Source organism: Babylonia areolata, chromosome 9 (genome assembly GCF_041734735.1).
Source record: "Babylonia areolata isolate BAREFJ2019XMU chromosome 9, ASM4173473v1, whole genome shotgun sequence".
In the NCBI taxonomy this organism is placed as follows: Eukaryota; Metazoa; Mollusca; class Gastropoda; order Neogastropoda; family Buccinidae; genus Babylonia; species Babylonia areolata.
This window is the reverse complement of record NC_134884.1, coordinates 44847637-44865136: the sequence shown is the minus strand read 5'-3', so window position 1 is coordinate 44865136 and position 17500 is coordinate 44847637. Positions and strand designations below refer to the sequence as shown.

The window sequence follows — 17500 nt, the reverse complement described above, 5'->3', positions numbered from 1 at the left end:
AGAATTCTCTTCTTTGCTTGAAACATCGATAAAGTTCTACAATTAGTTTCCCGTCCTCTCAATTAGGTTCCCCCCCCCCCCCCCCCCCCCCCCCCCCCCCTGAAAAGGGTTGGTGCTATAAATAACGTCCTGGAATGACCACCCAAAGTCTGGTTACGTTTTGCTCTTCAGCTATAATTAGACATCAAGTTTTCCCGTGGGCGTGCATCGGGAAGAAAAACCTGAATACGGAGGTGATCAAATTCCTGCCGTGGCAAGCAGGGATTTAGCCGTGCTGGAGCACTTTCTGGCACTTCAGAACTTCACGGGAATTTCTGTCATGCGACGCTGAAGAAAAAATCCAGCTGATTACTCATCCATGGACGTTGTAGTGGTCAGCAGTTGAGAACCATTGCAACAATTAATTTTTAGGTTTTATCAAAAACCCGAAAGCTTGGGCTCAACCTGTCATCTGCGAGGTTAAGTATGTATTTTGTTGGGTTTTTTTTTTTTTTCTTGACTGACAATGAATGTCAGAAAACGTTGAAGTATTTCGCTGTCTCTCTCTCTCTCTCTCGCTCTCTCTCTCTCTCTCTCTCTCGCTCTCTCTCTCTCTCGCTCTCTCTGTGTGTGTGTGTGTGTGTGTGTGTGTGTGTGTGTGTGGGTTTGTCTTTGTCTCTGTCTCTTTGTTTTTCTTTGTCTGTCTCTATCTCTCTCTTTCTCTGTGTATCTATGGTCTTTCTGTCTGTCTGTCTGTCTCTGTCACCCTCTCCCTTTCTTTCTCTCCCTCTGTGTCTGTCTGTCTGTCTGTCTGTCTCTCTCTTGCAATGTCTGTCTGCCTGTTTCTCCATCTGTCTGTCTGTCTGTCTGTCTGTCTGTCTGTCTCTCTCTCTCTCTCTCTCTCTCTCTGTGTGTGTGTGTGTGTGTGTGTGTGTGTGTGTGTGTGTGTGTGTGTGTGTCGGTTTGTCTTTGTCTCTGTCTCTTTGTTTTTCTTTGTCTGTCTCTATCTCTCTCTTTCTCTGTGTATCTATGGTCTTTCTGTCTGTCTGTCTGTCTCTGTCACCCTCTCCCTTTCTTTCTCTCCCTCTGTGTCTGTCTGTCTGTCTGTCTGTCTGTCTGTCTCTCTCTTGCAATGTCTGTCTGCCTGTTTCTCCATCTGTCTGTCTGTCTGTCTGTCTCTCTGTCTCTCTCTTGCAATGTCTGTCTGCCTGTTTCTCCATCTGTCTGTCTGTCTGTCTGTCTCTCTCTCTCTCTCTCGCAATGTCTGTCTGCCTGTTTCTCCATCTGTATCTACCTGTCTGTCTGTCTATCTGTCTCTGTCTCTCTCTTTCTCGCAATGTCTGTCTCTGTCTCTGTCTCTCTCTCTCTCTCTTTCTCGCAATGTCTGTCTGTCTGTCTGTCTGTCTGTCTGTCTGTCTCTGTCTCTGTCTCTAACTCACGCTCTCGCTCTCCCCAGCTGTGTGTTTTAATCGTGTTGTGTGTTTGAAATCATCTCAGTTGTAGTCTCAAGGCCTAGCTGAACGCGTCGGGTTACGCTGCTGGTCAGGCATCTGCTTAGCAGATGTGGTGTAGCCGATATGGATTTGTCCGGACGCAGTGATGCCTCGTTGAGTAACTGAGCTGAGCTGAGTTGTAGTGTCGGTTACCTGCGTTTCGTTTAAGGGAGCGTGTCGATAGAGCTACGTGGCAATATGGCTGCCCGATTAATGACGATTCTGTCATTTTGTCTGTCTGTCCAGTGCGTGAATGCGTAATATTTCTGCTTTTCATTGTGTTGCATTTCGCAGTCTGTGTTTTTCTCTCAAGATCTCAACAACGGCAATGTTAAGGTCAGCATGCACAACGTTTTAGCGTTGTCAAGAACATGTGTTCATCTGTTCATTTTATTTAACTGCTCTCTCTCTCTCTCTCTCTCTCGATCATTACAATATCATCATGAGTATTTAAAAAGAGATATTAATGCCAATAGCATTCATCAAGCATTCAACACTTAGTTGTGAGTTTGTAGTTTCTCCCTCGCAAAATTATGTATCGTTATCATCATTATCAGCAGCAGCAGCAGCAACAGCAACATCTCATCATCTAGGTCGTCGTCGTCATCATCATTATCAGCATCAATACAACCATCACTGTTCATCTCTCAGCCATCATATTCTCATCATTCCTTTCGTGCTGTTGCCTTTATCAACAAATGCCACCGCTGTTAATGTTCCCTTGTATCTTTTTTTTTCTTCTTCTTGGCTGTTAATTGTTCTGCCTTTCGCCCACGTTACACGTTGAAGCTGTTTCCTCTCTCTCTCTCTCTCTCTCTCTCTCTCTCTCTCTCTCTCTCTCTGAGATATCTTTACATCTCTGTCTGTCTGTCTGTCTGTCTGTCTGTCTCTCTCCCCTCTGTCTCTCCCTCTCTCTGTCTTTCACATAATGTGTCTATCTGTCCATATCCCTATTACCCGTCGCCTTACTTTTCTGTGTTAATTTCACTTGAATCATTCATGTGTAGCATTCATGCTAGGGTTTTGTTGTTGTTTTTCCCTTGGTGTGTGTGTGTGTGTGTGTGTGTGTGTGTGTGTGTGTGTGTGTGTGTGTGTGTGTGTGTGTGTTAGTGTGTGTGTGTGTGCGTGTGTGTGTTACTCGCTTCCGTTCCGTACAGATGTGAGCGATGTTGTGTCTCTCAGTTTGACGCTGTGTTATACTCGTACATTATACATGTATTAAGTATTCAGTATAACTATATTTATATGCGTACATGTTTGTGTGTCTCTTAGAACAACGGCAGATGTGTAAGCTGGCCAAAGTGCTATCTTCACCGTTGGAAAATAAAGATTCATTCATTCATTCATTCATTCTCTCTCTCTCTCTCTCTCTCTCTCTCTCTCTCTCTCACACACACACACACACACACACACACACACACACACACACACACACACACACACAAACACAGAGAGAGATCCTGGTCCACTTTGGCCTTCGATGAATTGGAGTCGCTTTTCATTCAAGTATGGTCCGTACTGAGCCTGTCCCTAAATGCAAACCCGACAGGGCGCCGCGAGATGATTATAATTATAGTCACGCTGGCCACCGCTGGGCGATGTTCACATCGAGGTCGTCCTCACAGTGTGCCAGTCAAACTGAGGACGACAGTAACCGTGAGGTCATCAGAAGCGGATGATGTTATCTGCAGGCCAACAATGCGACCAGTGTCAGCCTGGAAGTTAAGAGAGACAACACGGACGTGTCATAGCTGAGAGCGTGCAGAAAATGATTCCCACGTTGTCTGGGCCTTGACGAAATAATGTGCGGCGTGGGTTGTGTGTCTGAAACGATGTCTGCCGCATTTCTTTCTGCACGGGATGTAAACTCAGCGTGAACGATTCATATCTCGTTATATCCTAAACGTAAGTCATAATTTTTCTCATGGTTTCGTAGTGGCATACTGAGAAGGTATAATTTTGTATCCGGTTTTGTTTTTGTTTTTGTTTTTGTTTTGTTTTTGGGTTTTTTTCCTATTGAAAAGGAAAGTCCACCCTTTTAAATTAAGTGGATGCTGTGATTTCGGATTTAATTTTCTCCATTTATCGTTTTATGCATTTCTGTTTCATAGCAAAGTCGATTTTAGGGGGGGAAAAGAGAGAGAGAGAAAAAAAGCCCGTTGTGTGTGTGTGTTTGTTTGTTATTGAGTTGTCGTTTTTGACTCACTTGTGTAAACAAAATGAGTCTATGTTTTAACCCGGTGTTCGGTTGTCTGTGTGTGTGTGTGTGTGTGTGTGTGTGTGTGTGTGTCTGTCTGTCTGTCTGTCTGTCTGTGTCTGTGTCTGTGTGTCTGTGTGTCCGTGTGTCCGTGGTAAACTTTAACATTGACATTTTCTCTGCAAATACTTTGTCAGCTGACACCAAATTAGGCATAAAAATAGGAAAAATTCAGTTCTTTCCATTCATCTTGTTTAAAACAATATTGCACCTCTGGGATGGGCACAAAAAAATAAAAAATGAAGCCCAATTATATGCAAACTGCATTTACTGTTATATTTATATTTTTTGTATTCTCTAAACTTGGCACTTTGATCTGATATTCTGACCCAACAACAAGAGCAGTCATTATTATCAATTTCTGTTCAAACAGGAACTTCTTTTGCTAAGCATGGAAGTTTTATTTATTTTGCAAACGTTTTGGTGCAGATAGTAAAAAAGGGAAATTACTCTGTAATTAAACCTAGGGGAGTTAATTTGCTTTAAACTGATTTTTCTCATCTTAAACATTACATTTTGAAATTATACTCAATACATAAAAAGATTGGATTTTTTTTAAAGTGTATCACAAGTGAGTCTTGAAGGCCTTGCCTCTCTTGTTTGTTTTGTTTTGTTTGTTTGTTTGTTTGTTTGTTTGTGTGTGTCTGTGTGTCTGTGTTTTCTTTTACGCTAGCTTTTGATTGTTAAGGTGAAGTAGATTTAAGAAATGCGGTGTGTGTGTGTGTGTTTTTGTGGGGGGGTTTTCCCACTACAATCTGCCATAACCTCGTGGTCAATGGTTTAGGGGAAATGACTTTCGGAAAAATATATCTATTCTCAGTCGTGTCCTGTGTATGACAGATCCCAGTCCTTAGGGATCGCGTCCTGGTCTGTGTCTGTGGCGTGGTGGAACAAGAACAGAAGGAATAATAATAATAGTAATAATAATAGTAATAATAATAATAATAATAATAAGGTATTTATATAGCGCTGAATCTTGTGCATAGACAAATCAAAGCGCTTTCGCACCAGTCATTCTCACGCACGCATAAATCTAAAACTGGAGAAACTGAAGACAAGGAAGAGGTAGGGGAGAGAGGCTATTTTGGGAAGAGGTGGGTTTTAAGGCCAGACTTGAAAGAGCTGAGTGTGGAGACCTGACGAAGCGAAAGAGGAAGTTCATTCCAATTGCAAGGTCCAGAGACAGAGAAAGAACGGCGGCCAACAGTCGAGAGTTTGAATCTGGGTATGCGTAAATAGAGTGGATCGGAAGCTGATCGTAGTGAGCGAGATGGAGTGAGGAGGTGAAGGCAGCCACAGAGATGGAACGAAAGCAGAAGAGAGAAACAGTTCTGTTGTGGGTGTTCTGTGTGAAGGAAAGAAACTGTAGGGCTGTGTGAAGGAAAGAAACTATTGGTCTGTGTGAAGGAAAGAAACTATTGGTCTGTGTGAAGGAAAGAAACTATTGGTCTGTGTGAAGGAAAGAAACTATTGGTCTGGAAAGAAACTATTACTTTGTGTGAAGGAAAGAAACTATTGGTCTGTGTGAAGGAAAGAAACTATTGGGCTGTGTGAAGGAAAGAAACTATTGGTCTGGAAAGAAACTATTACTTTGTGTGAAGGAAAGAAACTATTGGTCTGTGTTAAGGAAAGAAACTATTGGTCTGTGTGAAGGAAAGAAACTATTGGTCTGGAAAGAAACTATTACTTTGTGTGAAGGAAAGAAACCATTGCTCTCTGTGAAGGAAAGAAACCATTGCTCTCTGTGAAGGAAACAAACCATTGCTCTATGTGAAGGAAAGAAACCATTGCTCTATGTGAAGGAAAGAAACTACTGGTCTGTGTGAAGGAAAGAAACCATTGCTCTGTGTGAAGGAAAGAAACCATTGCTCTCTGTGAAGGAAAGAAACCATTGCTCTGTGTGAAGGAAACAAACCATTGCTCTATGTGAAGGAAACAAACTATTCCGGTGTGGGTGCTCTGCATGAAGGAAAGATTGTCAAGTCTTGTTGGGGTTGACAGGTAAGAATGACCTTTGTCCTGCTGTCCTTACCATCTCTCAGTGTTGTGTAAACTGATGGAGGGATGGCCTTGTGTAAACGTGACGGAGGGATGGCCCTGTGTAAACGTGACGGAGGGATGGCCCTGTGCTAACGTGATGGAGGGATGGCCCTGTGCTAACGTGACGGAGGGATGGCCCTGTGCTAACGTGACGGAGGGATGGCCCTGTGCTAACTTGATGGAAGGATTGTGCTAACGTGACGGAGAGATGGCCCTGTGCTAACGTGACGGAGGGATGCCCTGTGCTAACGTGACGGAGGGATGCCCTGTGCTAACGTGACGGAGGGATGGCCCTGTGCTAACGTGACGGAGGGATGGCCCTGTGCTAACGTGATGGAAGGATTGTGCTAACGTGACGGAGAGATGGCCCTGTGCTAACGTGACGGAGGGATGCCCTGTGCTAACGTGACGGAGGGATGCCCTGTGCTAACGTGACGGAGGGATGGCCCTGTGCTAACGTGACGGAGGGATGGCCCTGTGCTAACGTGATGGAAGGATTGTGCTAACGTGACGGAGAGATGGCCCTGTGCTAACGTGACGGAGGGATGCCCTGTGCTAACGTGACGGAGGGATGGCCCTGTGCTAACGTGATGGTGGGATGGCCCTGTGCTAACGTGACGGAGAGATGGCCCTGTGCTAACTTGACGGAGGGATGGCCCTGTGCTAACGTGACGGAGAGATGGCCCTGTGCTAACTTGATGGAGGGATGGCCCTGTGCTAACGTGACGGAGAGATGGCCCTGTGCTAATGTGACGGAGAGATGGCCCTGTGCTAACTTGATGGAGAGATGGCCCTGTGCTAACGTGACGGAGGGATGGCCCTGTGCTAACGTGACGGAGGGATGGCCCTGTGCTAACGTGATGGAGAGATGGCCCTGTGCTAACGTGACGGAGAGATGGCCCTGTGCTAACGTGACGGAGAGATGGCCCTGTGCTAACGTGACGGAGGGATGGCCCTGTGCTAACGTGACGGAGAGATGGCCCTGTGCTAACGTGACGGAGGGATGGCCCTGTGCTAACGTGACGGAGAGATGGCCCTGTGCTAATGTGACGGAGAGATGGCCCTGTGCTAACTTGATGGAGAGATGGCCCTGTGCTAACGTGACGGAGAGATGGCCCTGTGCTAACGTGACGGAGGGATGGCCCTGTGCTAACGTGACGGAGGGATGGCCCTGTGCTAACGTGATGGAAGGATTGTGCTAACGTGACGGAGAGATGGCCCTGTGCTAACGTGACGGAGGGATGGCCCTGTGCTAACGTGACGGAGGGATGGCCCTGTGCTAACGTGATGGTGGGATGGCCATGTGCTAACGCGTCCACTAAGGAAGCGAGAGAATCTGAGCGTTCGGGATCGAATTCCACGCTTCCAGCATTTTCTCTCCCTCTACTCGATGTTGAGTGGTGGCCTGGACGCCAGTCATTCGGATGAGACGATAACCGAGGTCCAGTGTGTATAGAATGTGTAGCATGCACTTTAGCGCACGTAAAAGAACCCACAGCCAAAAAAAGGGTTGTCCTTGTCAAAATTCTGAAGAAAAATCCGCTATAATTGGAAAAGAACTACACTTACATGCAGAAAAAAAATGGAATTAGATGTGGTGCTGTACTGTGTCGACGCGCTCTTCCCGGGAAGAGCAGACCGAACGTCACACAGAGAAATCTATTGTGCAAATAGTAACACAACACAACACAACACAACACAACACAACACAACACAACACAACACAGCACAGCACAGCACAGCACAACACAACACAACACAAGAAACACTGAAAAATGCCATCGCATTCATTCCATGTGTAAAGCGAAAACTTTGCACTGCCTTGCGACTGTTATTGGGGAGGAATCTTGTTCAATGTCCACCTCACAGACTGGTGATTATAGGAGTAGGAGGAATTCTGTTCAATGTCCAACTCACAGACTGATGATTGTAGGAGTAGGAGGAGGAATTCTGTTCAATGTCCATCTCACAGACTGGTGATTGTAGGAGGAGGAGGAGAAATTCTGTTCAATGTCCATCTCACAGACTGATGATTGTAGGAGTAGGAGGAGGAATTCTGTTCAATGTCCACCTCACAGACTGGTGATTGTAGGAGTAGGAGGAATTCTGTTCAATGTCCATCTTACAGACTGGTGATTGTAGGAGTAGGAGGAGGAATTCTGTTCAATGTCCATCTTACAGACTGGTGATTGTAGGAGTAGGAGGAATTCTGTTCAATGTCCACCTCACAGACTGGTGAATGTAGGAGTAGGAGGAATTCTGTTCAATGTCCATCTTACAGACTGGTGATTGTAGGAGTAGGAGGAATTCTGTTCAATGTCCAACTCACAGACTGGTGATTGTAGGAGGAGTAGGAGGAATTCTGTTCAATGTCCAAGTCAGACTGGTGATTGTAGGAGTAGGAGGAATTCTGTTCAATGTCCATCTTACAGACTGGTGATTGTAGGAGTAGTAGGAGGAATTCTGTTCAATGTCCAACTCACAGACTGGTGATTGTAGGAGTAGTAGGAGGAATTCTGTTCAATGTCCACCTCACAGACTGGTGAATGTAGGATTAGGAGGAATTCTGTCAATGTCCATCTTACAGACTGGTGATTGTAGGAGTAGGAGGAATTCTGTTCAATGTCCATCTCACAGACTAATGATTGTAGGAGTAGGAATTCTGTTCTATGTCCATCTCACACTGATGATTGTAGGAGTAGTAGGAGGAATTCTGTTCAATGTCCATCTCACAGACTTATGATCGTAGGAGTAGGAGGAATTCTGTTCAATGTCCAACTCAGAGACTGGTGATTGTAGGAGTAGGAGGAATTCTGTTCAATGTCCACATCACAGACTGGTGATTGTAGGAGTAGGAGGAATTCTGTTCAATGTCCATCTCACAGACTGATGATTGTAGGAGTAGGAGGAATTCTGTTCAATGTCCATCTCACAGACTGGTGATTGTAGGAGGAGGAGGAGGAATTCTGTTCAATGTCCATCTCACAGACTGGTGATTGTAGGAGTAGGAGGAGGAATTCTGTTCAATGTCCATCTCACAGACTGGTGATTATAGGAGTAGGAGGAATTCTGTTCAATGTCCATCTCACAGACTGGTGATTGTAGGAGGAGGAGGAGGAGGAATTCTGTTCAATGTCCATCTCACAGACTGGTGATTGTAGGAGTAGGAGGAATTCTGTTCAATGTCCATCTCACAGACTGGTGATTGTAGGAGTAGTAGGAGGAATTCTGTTCAATGTCCAACTCACAGACTGGTGATTGTAGGAGGAGTAGGAGGAATTCTGTTCAATGTCCAAGTCAGACTAGTGATTGTAGGAGTAGGAGGAATTCTGTTCAATGTCCACATCACAGACTGATGCTTGTAGGAGTAGGAGGAATTCTGTTCAATGTCCATCTCACAAACTGATGCTTGTAGGAGTAGGAGGAATTCTGTTCAATGTCCATCTCACAGACTAATGATTGTAGGAGTAGGAGGAATTCTGTTCAATGTCCACATCACAGACTGATGATCGTAGGAGTAGTAGGAGGAATTCTGTTCAATGTCCACATCACAGACTGATGATCGTAGGAGTAGTAGGAGGAATTCTGTTCAATGTCCACCTCACAGACTGATGATCGTAGGAGTAGTAGGAGGAATTCTGTTCAATGTCCACCTCACAGACTGATGATTGTAGGAGTAGTAGGAGGAATTCTGTTCAATGTCCATCTCACAGACTGGTGATTATAGGAGTAGGAGGAATTCTGTTCAATGTCCACCTCACAGACTGCTGATTGTAGGAGTAGTAGGAGGAATTCTGTTCAATGTCCATCTCACAGACTGGTGATTATAGGAGTAGGAGGAATTCTGTTCAATGTCCATCTCACAGACTGGTGAATGTAGGAGTTGGAGGAATTCTGTTCAATGTCCATCTCACAGACTGGTGATTGTAGGAGTTGGAGGAGGAATTCTGTTCAATGTCCACCTCACAGACTGGTGATTGTAGGAGGAGGAGGAGGAATTCTGTTCAATGTCCATCTCACAGACTGGTGATTGTAGGAGTAGGAGGAATTCTATTCAATGTCCACATCACAGACTGGTGATTGTAGGAGTAGTAGGAGGAATTCTGTTCAATGTCCAACTCACAGACTGGTGATTGTAGGAGTAGTAGGAGGAATTCTGTTCAATGTCCACCTCACAGACTGGTGAATGTAGGAGGAGGAGTAGGAGGAATTCTGTTCAATGTCCACCTCACAGACTGGTGAATGTAGGAGTAGGAGGAATTCTGTTCAATGTCCACCTCACAGACTGGTGAATGTAGGAGTAGGAGGAATTCTGTTCAATGTCCACCTCACAGACTGGTGATTGTAGGAGGAGTAGGAGGAATTCTGTTCAATGTCCACCTCACAGACTGGTGAATGTAGGAGGAGGAGGAGGAGGAATTCTGTTCAATGTCCATCTCACAGACTGATGATTGTAGGAGTAGGAGGAATTCTATTCAATGTCCATCTCACAGACTGGTGATTGTAGGAGTAGGAGGAATTCTATTCAATGTCCATCTCACAGACTGGTGATTGTAGGAGTAGGAGGAATTCTATTCAATGTCCAACTCACAGACTGGTGATTGTAGGAGGAGGAGGAGGAGGAATTCTGTTCAATGTCCATCTCACAGACTGATGATTGTAGGAGGAGTAGGAGGAATTCTGTTCAATGTCCAAGTCAGACTGGTGACTGCAGTCATGGAGTTAAAGTAATTACACTCACATTTCAATGTTATCATTCAAAAGAAACGCACTGTGCTTGTTTCCTTGTATCCCGTATTGTTGGCTGTCGTGTGGGTATGATCGTGGTTCATTGTGTCTTGGTTTGCCCTCTGTTACTATTGATATTGCTTTGTCCAGAAGAAGAGCGCACAGATGATAACATCATCAATGGAAAATCAAATTGAGCGTCTAGTCATCCAGGTGAGACGACAAACCGAGGCCCCGTGTGCAGCACGCACTTGATACACTGGAAAAAGAACCCACGGCAACGAGAGTGTTATCCTCTTGCAAAACCTTTGCAGAAAAACCCTCTCTGACAGGTGCACAAAGAGGTATGCGTGTGCTCAAGGCTTGTCTAAGCGCGTCGGGTTATGCTGCTGGCCAGGTATCTTCCTGGCAGAGATGGTGTAGCGTGCATGGATTTGTCCGAACGTAGTGATGCCCCCTTGAGAGATTGACATTGAAGCCTGTGACATGACTCGCTGGGGTCATATAGCTCTCTGCGGTGGGTAGCATGTTGCAGTTTCTTTCTCTGGTGGTATGACTGAAGACCCCTCCACCCAATGCCCTACCACTCCACGGTTAGCATCATGTGAAAAACACAGCCATGTATTTGTATGAAGCATTGAAAGGAGCGGAAAGCTACTTGGATAAGATAACTAGTCATCCGTGCGATTTCACTGGGCTTCTTCCCCTGACACTGTCGTGTGTTCAGAAGTGGTGACCGTGTCCTGATACCCAGAAATGGTCTGTCCTGTGCTGTGCCACTCTGTGGTAGGTGGTTTGTTTTGGAGTTTATTCCATTGGTAGTATGACATGACAATGCTCCAACACTCCACGGTTAGCTATCTTTCTCTCTCTCTCTCTCTCTCTCTCTCTCTCTCTCTCTCAATACACCCTCCCCGCCCCACATTCAACCTCCACCCCCTTTCCACACCCTTTGTATGAACCTGTATGTGTGTCCGGAAATGAATGAATGTGAACGTGTCTAAATCACCCTGTTGTGAATAAACAATGAAGGAGAATTGTACACACACACACACACACACACACACACACACACACACACACACACACAACGCAACAGTCTACAATCCCACAGACACCAAGACCCATCCCTCAACCAACAAATGTGTGCACCCAGTCCGTACCTTAACGTGAGCGTCACGCAATCTTGGCCATGTGTGGAATGGAGCCCTGGACTTGGGTCATATGGTGTGGACAACGTCACGCAATCTTGGCCATGTGTGGAATGGAGCCCTGGACTTTGGTCATATGGTGTGGACAACGTCACGCAATCTTGGCCATGTGTGGAATGGAGCCCTGGACTTGGGTCATATGGTGTGGACAACGTCACGCAATCTTGGCCATGTGTGGAATGGAGCCCTGGACTTGGGTCATATGGTGTGGACAACGTCACGCAATCTTGGCCATGTGTGGAATGGAGCCCTGGACTTGGGTCATATGGTGTGGACAACTTCACGCAATCTTGGCCATGTGTGGAATGGAGCCCTGGACTTGGGTCATATGGTGTGGACAACTTCACGCAATCTTGGCCATGTGTGGAATGGAGCCCTGGACTTGGGTCATATGGTGTGGACAACTTCACGCAATCTTGGCCATGTGTGGAATGGAGCCCTGGACTTGGGTCATATGGTGTGGACAACGTCACGCAATCTTGACAATGTGTGGAATGGAGCCCTGGACTTGGGTCATATGGTGTGGACAACGTCACGTAATCTTGGCCATGTGTGGAATGGAGCCCTGGACTTGGGTCATATGGTGTGGACAACGTCACGCAATCTTGACAATGTGTGGAATGAAGCCCTGGACTTGGGTCATATGGTGTGGACAACGTCACGCAATCTTGGCCATGTGTGGAATGAAGCCCTGGACTTGGGTCATATGGTGTGGATAACGTCACGCAATCTTGGCCATGTGTGGAATGGAGCCCTGGACTTGGGTCATATGGTGTGGACAACGTCACGCAATCTTGACAATGTGTGGAATGAAGCCCTGGACTTGGGTCATATGGTGTGGACAACGTCACGCAATCTTGGCCATGTGTGGAATGGAGCCCTGGACTTGGGTCATATGGTGTGGACAACGTCACGCAATCTTGGCCATGTGTGGAATGGAGCCCTGGACTTGGGTCATATGGTGTGGACAACGTCACGCAATCTTGGCCATGTGTGGAATGAAGCCCTGGACTTGGGTCATATGGTGTGGATCGACAACTGTTCCCGAACGAGCAGTGGAAACAGTAACACAATCATCAACAACAACAATAACTTCTGAAGCAGAAGTTGCAACAGATTTTCTGTTTGAAAACGCTGTGAAGGAAGTGAAAGAAAATAATCATGTCATTTGAAATGGTTAAAACAAACATGAATCTTTTGTCCCTGGAAAAATAAGAAATAAAGAAATGTGTAAATAGATGAGCGATATTTATGCAAAACTTAGTTACCATGTTTTGTGTGTCTTGCATTGCTTTGTTTCCCATGTTGCTTTCCGTGTATTTTTGTGAAAAATGAATTAAAAACTTACAACTGTTAAAAACAAATTAATGATATAAAGGACAGATCAGAATTGCTACCAAAAAAGAAAGAAGAAAAAAGAGAATATGTCAAAGAATTTGATGATACAACGTCAACTGTTGTGCTTTGTTTCCCATGTTGCTTTCTGTGTACTTTTGTGAAAAATGAATTAAAAATTCACAACTGTGGAAAAAAAAGAAAGAAAGAAAAAAGAACGGAGCAGAACTGCCACCAAAAAACGAAAGAAAAAGAATGTGTCAAAGGATTTGATGACACAACGTCAGCTGTTGAGGATTCTGTTCACGTTACTACCTTCGAAACGAGAAGGTCGGTACAGCTGTTGAGGATTCTGTTCACGTTACTACCTTCGAAACGAGAAGGTCGGTTTTTAAAATGAAGTTCATTTACCCTGAAGAATAACTGCTTGATGGGTTAGAACGGCGGAAATTCTCATTCTTTTATTATAATCATTTAACGTATTCACACTGTTTGTATTCGAAAAACAAAATATTTGCATCTGAAATATGAGTTATAACAAATGCGTGTTCAACTGTTCAAAAGTACCCACATTTGCTTTCAAAGATGGTGATTCAACAATCGCCAAATTATTTACGAAAGACATCTGAGGGTGAATCAATGATCTCAAAAGCGATTTGCTGAACAGTGGCATGCAGAAGACAGAGCCTCCCCACAGTCAGTGGATGTGTTCGTAGCGTCAAGTGTTTTCTCAAGTGGATGGGGCTGTGTTAAAGGATAAAATATACTCTGAGCATGAAAGGAAAAACAAACTTGAGTTACTGAACAGTCAAAGCGGAAGGTTAACCCAAGCGATGTTCTGTGGCAGTGACTGCAGCGTGAAGTGTCGGCTCAAGTGGGCAGGAACTGCGCGAATGTAGTTACAGTATGAAAGCTGAAAAGAGTTTGGGTCACCAATATACATCAGCGAATTTCTCTGTCAATGTACGTGTTTGGTGTCACGTCTGATCGTGTAGTGTAGTGTAGTGTATTAGTAGCAGTAGCAGTATCAGTAGCTCAAGGAGGCATCACTGCGTTCGGTCAAATCCATATGCGCTACACCACATCTGCCAAGCAGATGCCTGACCAGCAGCATAACCCAACGCGCTTAGTCAGGCCTCGAGGGAAAAAAAAGTGTAGTGTAGTGTAGTGTAGTGCAGTGTTAGTGCTTATTGTCACAACATATTTCTATGGTTGAAACTGGGGCTGTTGTTCCCGCGAAGGGCTCGTCGCCATAGTTCAGCGCCACCCATGTTTTCTTGGCTTATTTTCTGTCTGTAAGTGTACTTGTTTTGCCATCAAAGTGTACTTTCTACATAATCATGCCAGGGACAACCCTTTTGTTGCCGTGGTTCTTTAACCCTTTTGTTGCGTGGGGTAAATGGGGCTAGTATCCGTGGACACTCATTTCCTGGTCAGACGCATCAAAATTTGGCCATGCATTTTATGAAAACAACTTTTATAGCAATGTTTGATTAGCTGTCAAATGCAACACCGGTACGGTCTTGTTCCCGATAAAAAGAGAGGTTCTTGACACTCAACCTTCAAAGGCAAGTTTGAAACCGAGACACATTAATGAATGGATACAGATATGCTTATGTACTCTTGGAAAGATAATCCTTCAGAGCATATTGCCCATTTCACAAACTTAAAATTCTCAAGCGGCGTTGAAATGGACAGACTATGCAACTGATGGAAATCAGCAACTGACAATGAAAAACGATTCAACTTGTATCGTCCAGCGTAGCAAACATTTGCGAGAACTCAATTCTGGGAATGTGTTGTGATGATTCAGTGTGGGCTTTTTTGTATGTGTTTGTTATCAGCATCATGTGATAAAGCGTTGGAAGGAGTGAACCATTACTTGGCGAACTAATTTTCCGTGTGGTGACGGTAGTCATTGTTCTTAACCCTGATCATGTGATCAGAAATGGTGACGATTCATCGATACCATGTAACGTTCTTTTCTGTTGTCAGTTACTGGCGTCACAGTCTTCTCTTTTTTTTTCTTTTTTTTTTTCTTTCTGTGTCTGTGTGTTAGGTTCCGTGTTGCCTTTGTCTCTTCTCCCGCTCTGTCTCTGTCAGTCTGTCTGTCTCTTTCTCTCTCTGTCCCTCTCTGTTACTCTTATTGGAACACATACGTATAGCGATATTCACATACATACACACACGTACGCACTCACGCGCTCACACACACGCACGCACGCCTATACGCACGTAAGCATCCACGCACGCACCCACGCACACAAACCCCAAGGTTTCGTTCTCTGCATCGAAATACAAACCTGAAAAATACAATCATTTTCACACCAAGTAACAAAGTCCGCAGAGATGATTCAGCCTGCTCTCTCTCTCTCTCTCTCTCTCTCTCTCTCTCTCTCTTTCACACACACACACACACACACACACACACACACACACATATATATATATATATATATATATAATATATATCCACACACACACACACACACACGTGTGTGTGTGTGTGTGTGTGTGTGTGTGTGTGTGTGTCTGTATGTGTGCGCGCGCGTGTGCGTGTCTGTGTGCACATGCGTTCGAGCTAGCGAGCATGCATGTGTGTGTAAGTGTGTGCCTGTCTCTGTTGTGTCTCTTATGGTGTGCGTGTGTGCGTTACATGTCGTGTCCATGTACATAAGTGCAGTCTGCTCATTGTGGAAGTATCACCCACTTTCAGATCCCGACAAAACCAACAGTTTCTCTCTCTTCAAACGGATCTCGGTCCCCACTTCAATCGCCAGGTCATCCCAGTCGACTTAACTTGCCCAGCTGCCAATCAAAAATGGCGGATGTGAACTTTAGCGAGGTTACTCCGGAACCGAAACCGGATTTATTCGAGTGGAACGGGACGGAGCTGATCTTTATTCCTGTCATGATGGCCACTGGTATCCTTGGCAACGCGCTTGTCCTCTACGTGACGCACTTCCGGTGGAAGAGCGCGATATTTGCTTTCTTCATTAAAGTGAGTGGACTACTACTACTACTACAACTACTGCGCTGCAACAACTTCTTCTTCTTCTGCTGCTACTACTACTACTGCTGCTGCTGCTACTACTGCTAACACTACTACTACAGCTACTGCTACTACTACTACTTGGCATACTTCTACTACTATCCCTCCCCACCCCCACCTTCTACAACAAATTCTGGTGTAGATTGACTGTGTGGCTTCTACTGCCACTACCATCACTACTGCTGTTGCTGCTGCTGCTGCTGCTCTCATTTCTACTACTACTGCTAACGCTGCTGCTGTTTCTGCTGCTGTTGCTGTTACTGCAACAACTACTGCTGCTGCTGCTACCACTACCACTACCCAGTATACTACTACTATCTCTCCCCACCACACAAATTCTGGCGTAGGTGGACATGATCATCCTGTGTGTCTGCTGCTGCTACTTCTATTACTACTGCTGTTACTGCTATTGCTGTCATTTCTACTACTACTACTACTACTACTACTACTACTACTACTGTTGCTGCTGCTGCTGCTGTTACTACTAGGCATGCTACTGCTACTATCTTCCCCACCCCACCCCATACAACACATTCTAGTGTAGATGGACATTATCATATTGGCTGTGTATCTGCTACTATTACTACTACTAATACCACTGCTGCTGCTGCTACTACTCCTCCTACTACTACTACTACTACCATCACCACCATAACCACCACCACTACTACTACTGCTGCACTAATACTATTGTACTGCTACTGCTGCCATTGCTACTACTAGTACCATCACCACCACCACCGCTGCTAGTACTACTGCTACTACTCCTACTGCTCAAGGCCATGACTAAGCGCATTGGGTTACGCTGCTGGTTAGGCATCTGCTTAGCAGATGTGGTGTAGTGTATATGGGTTTGTCCGAACGCAGTGACGCCTCCATTAGTAACTGAACTGAACTACTGCCGCTGCTACTTCTACTACTATTACTACTACTACTACTGCTGCCATTGCTACTGCTTGTACTATCACCACCACCACCACTACTAGTACTGCTGCTACTATTGCTGCTGCTGCTGCCATCATCACCATCACTATAAGTACAACTACTGTTGCTGCTGTAGTCCCCTGTGCTGTAGTCCCATTGCTGCTGCTAGAACCATTACCACCACCACCACTGCCAGTACTGCTACTACTACTGCTACTGCTGCTGCTGCTGCTGCTGCCATTGCTACTACTAGTACCACCACCACCACTGCCATTGCCACTTGTACTGTCTCTCCCCACCTCCACCACCTCTGCCATTGCAACTTGTACTTTCCTCCCCCCCCCCCCCCCACCACCACTGCCATTGCCACTTGTAGTCTCCCCCCCCCCCCTCCACCACCACTGCCATTGCCACTTGTAGTCTCCCCCCCCCTCCACCACCACTGCCAGTGCCACTTGTACTGACTCTACCCCCACCCCCA

The 17500-nt window shown here is 45.4% G+C and overlaps 1 protein-coding gene across 2 annotated transcripts in view; it reads left to right on the top strand.

Annotated features, from left to right (window-relative positions):
* Positions 1-3124: 3124 nt before the first annotated feature.
* LOC143285890 (uncharacterized) overlaps positions 3125-17500 on the top strand; it is a 24713-nt gene continuing 10337 nt past the window's right edge. The window contains exons 1-3 of one of the 2 annotated variants that reach the window (XM_076593336.1): positions 3125-3377; positions 5662-5730; positions 15760-16044. In XM_076593336.1, coding sequence (XP_076449451.1) covers positions 15865-16044 — 180 coding nt within the window. In that variant the 5' untranslated portion in view covers positions 3125-3377; positions 5662-5730; positions 15760-15864. The remainder of the gene's footprint in view (positions 3378-5661; positions 5731-15759; positions 16045-17500) is intronic. The other variant, XM_076593335.1, reaches the window with a different exon arrangement.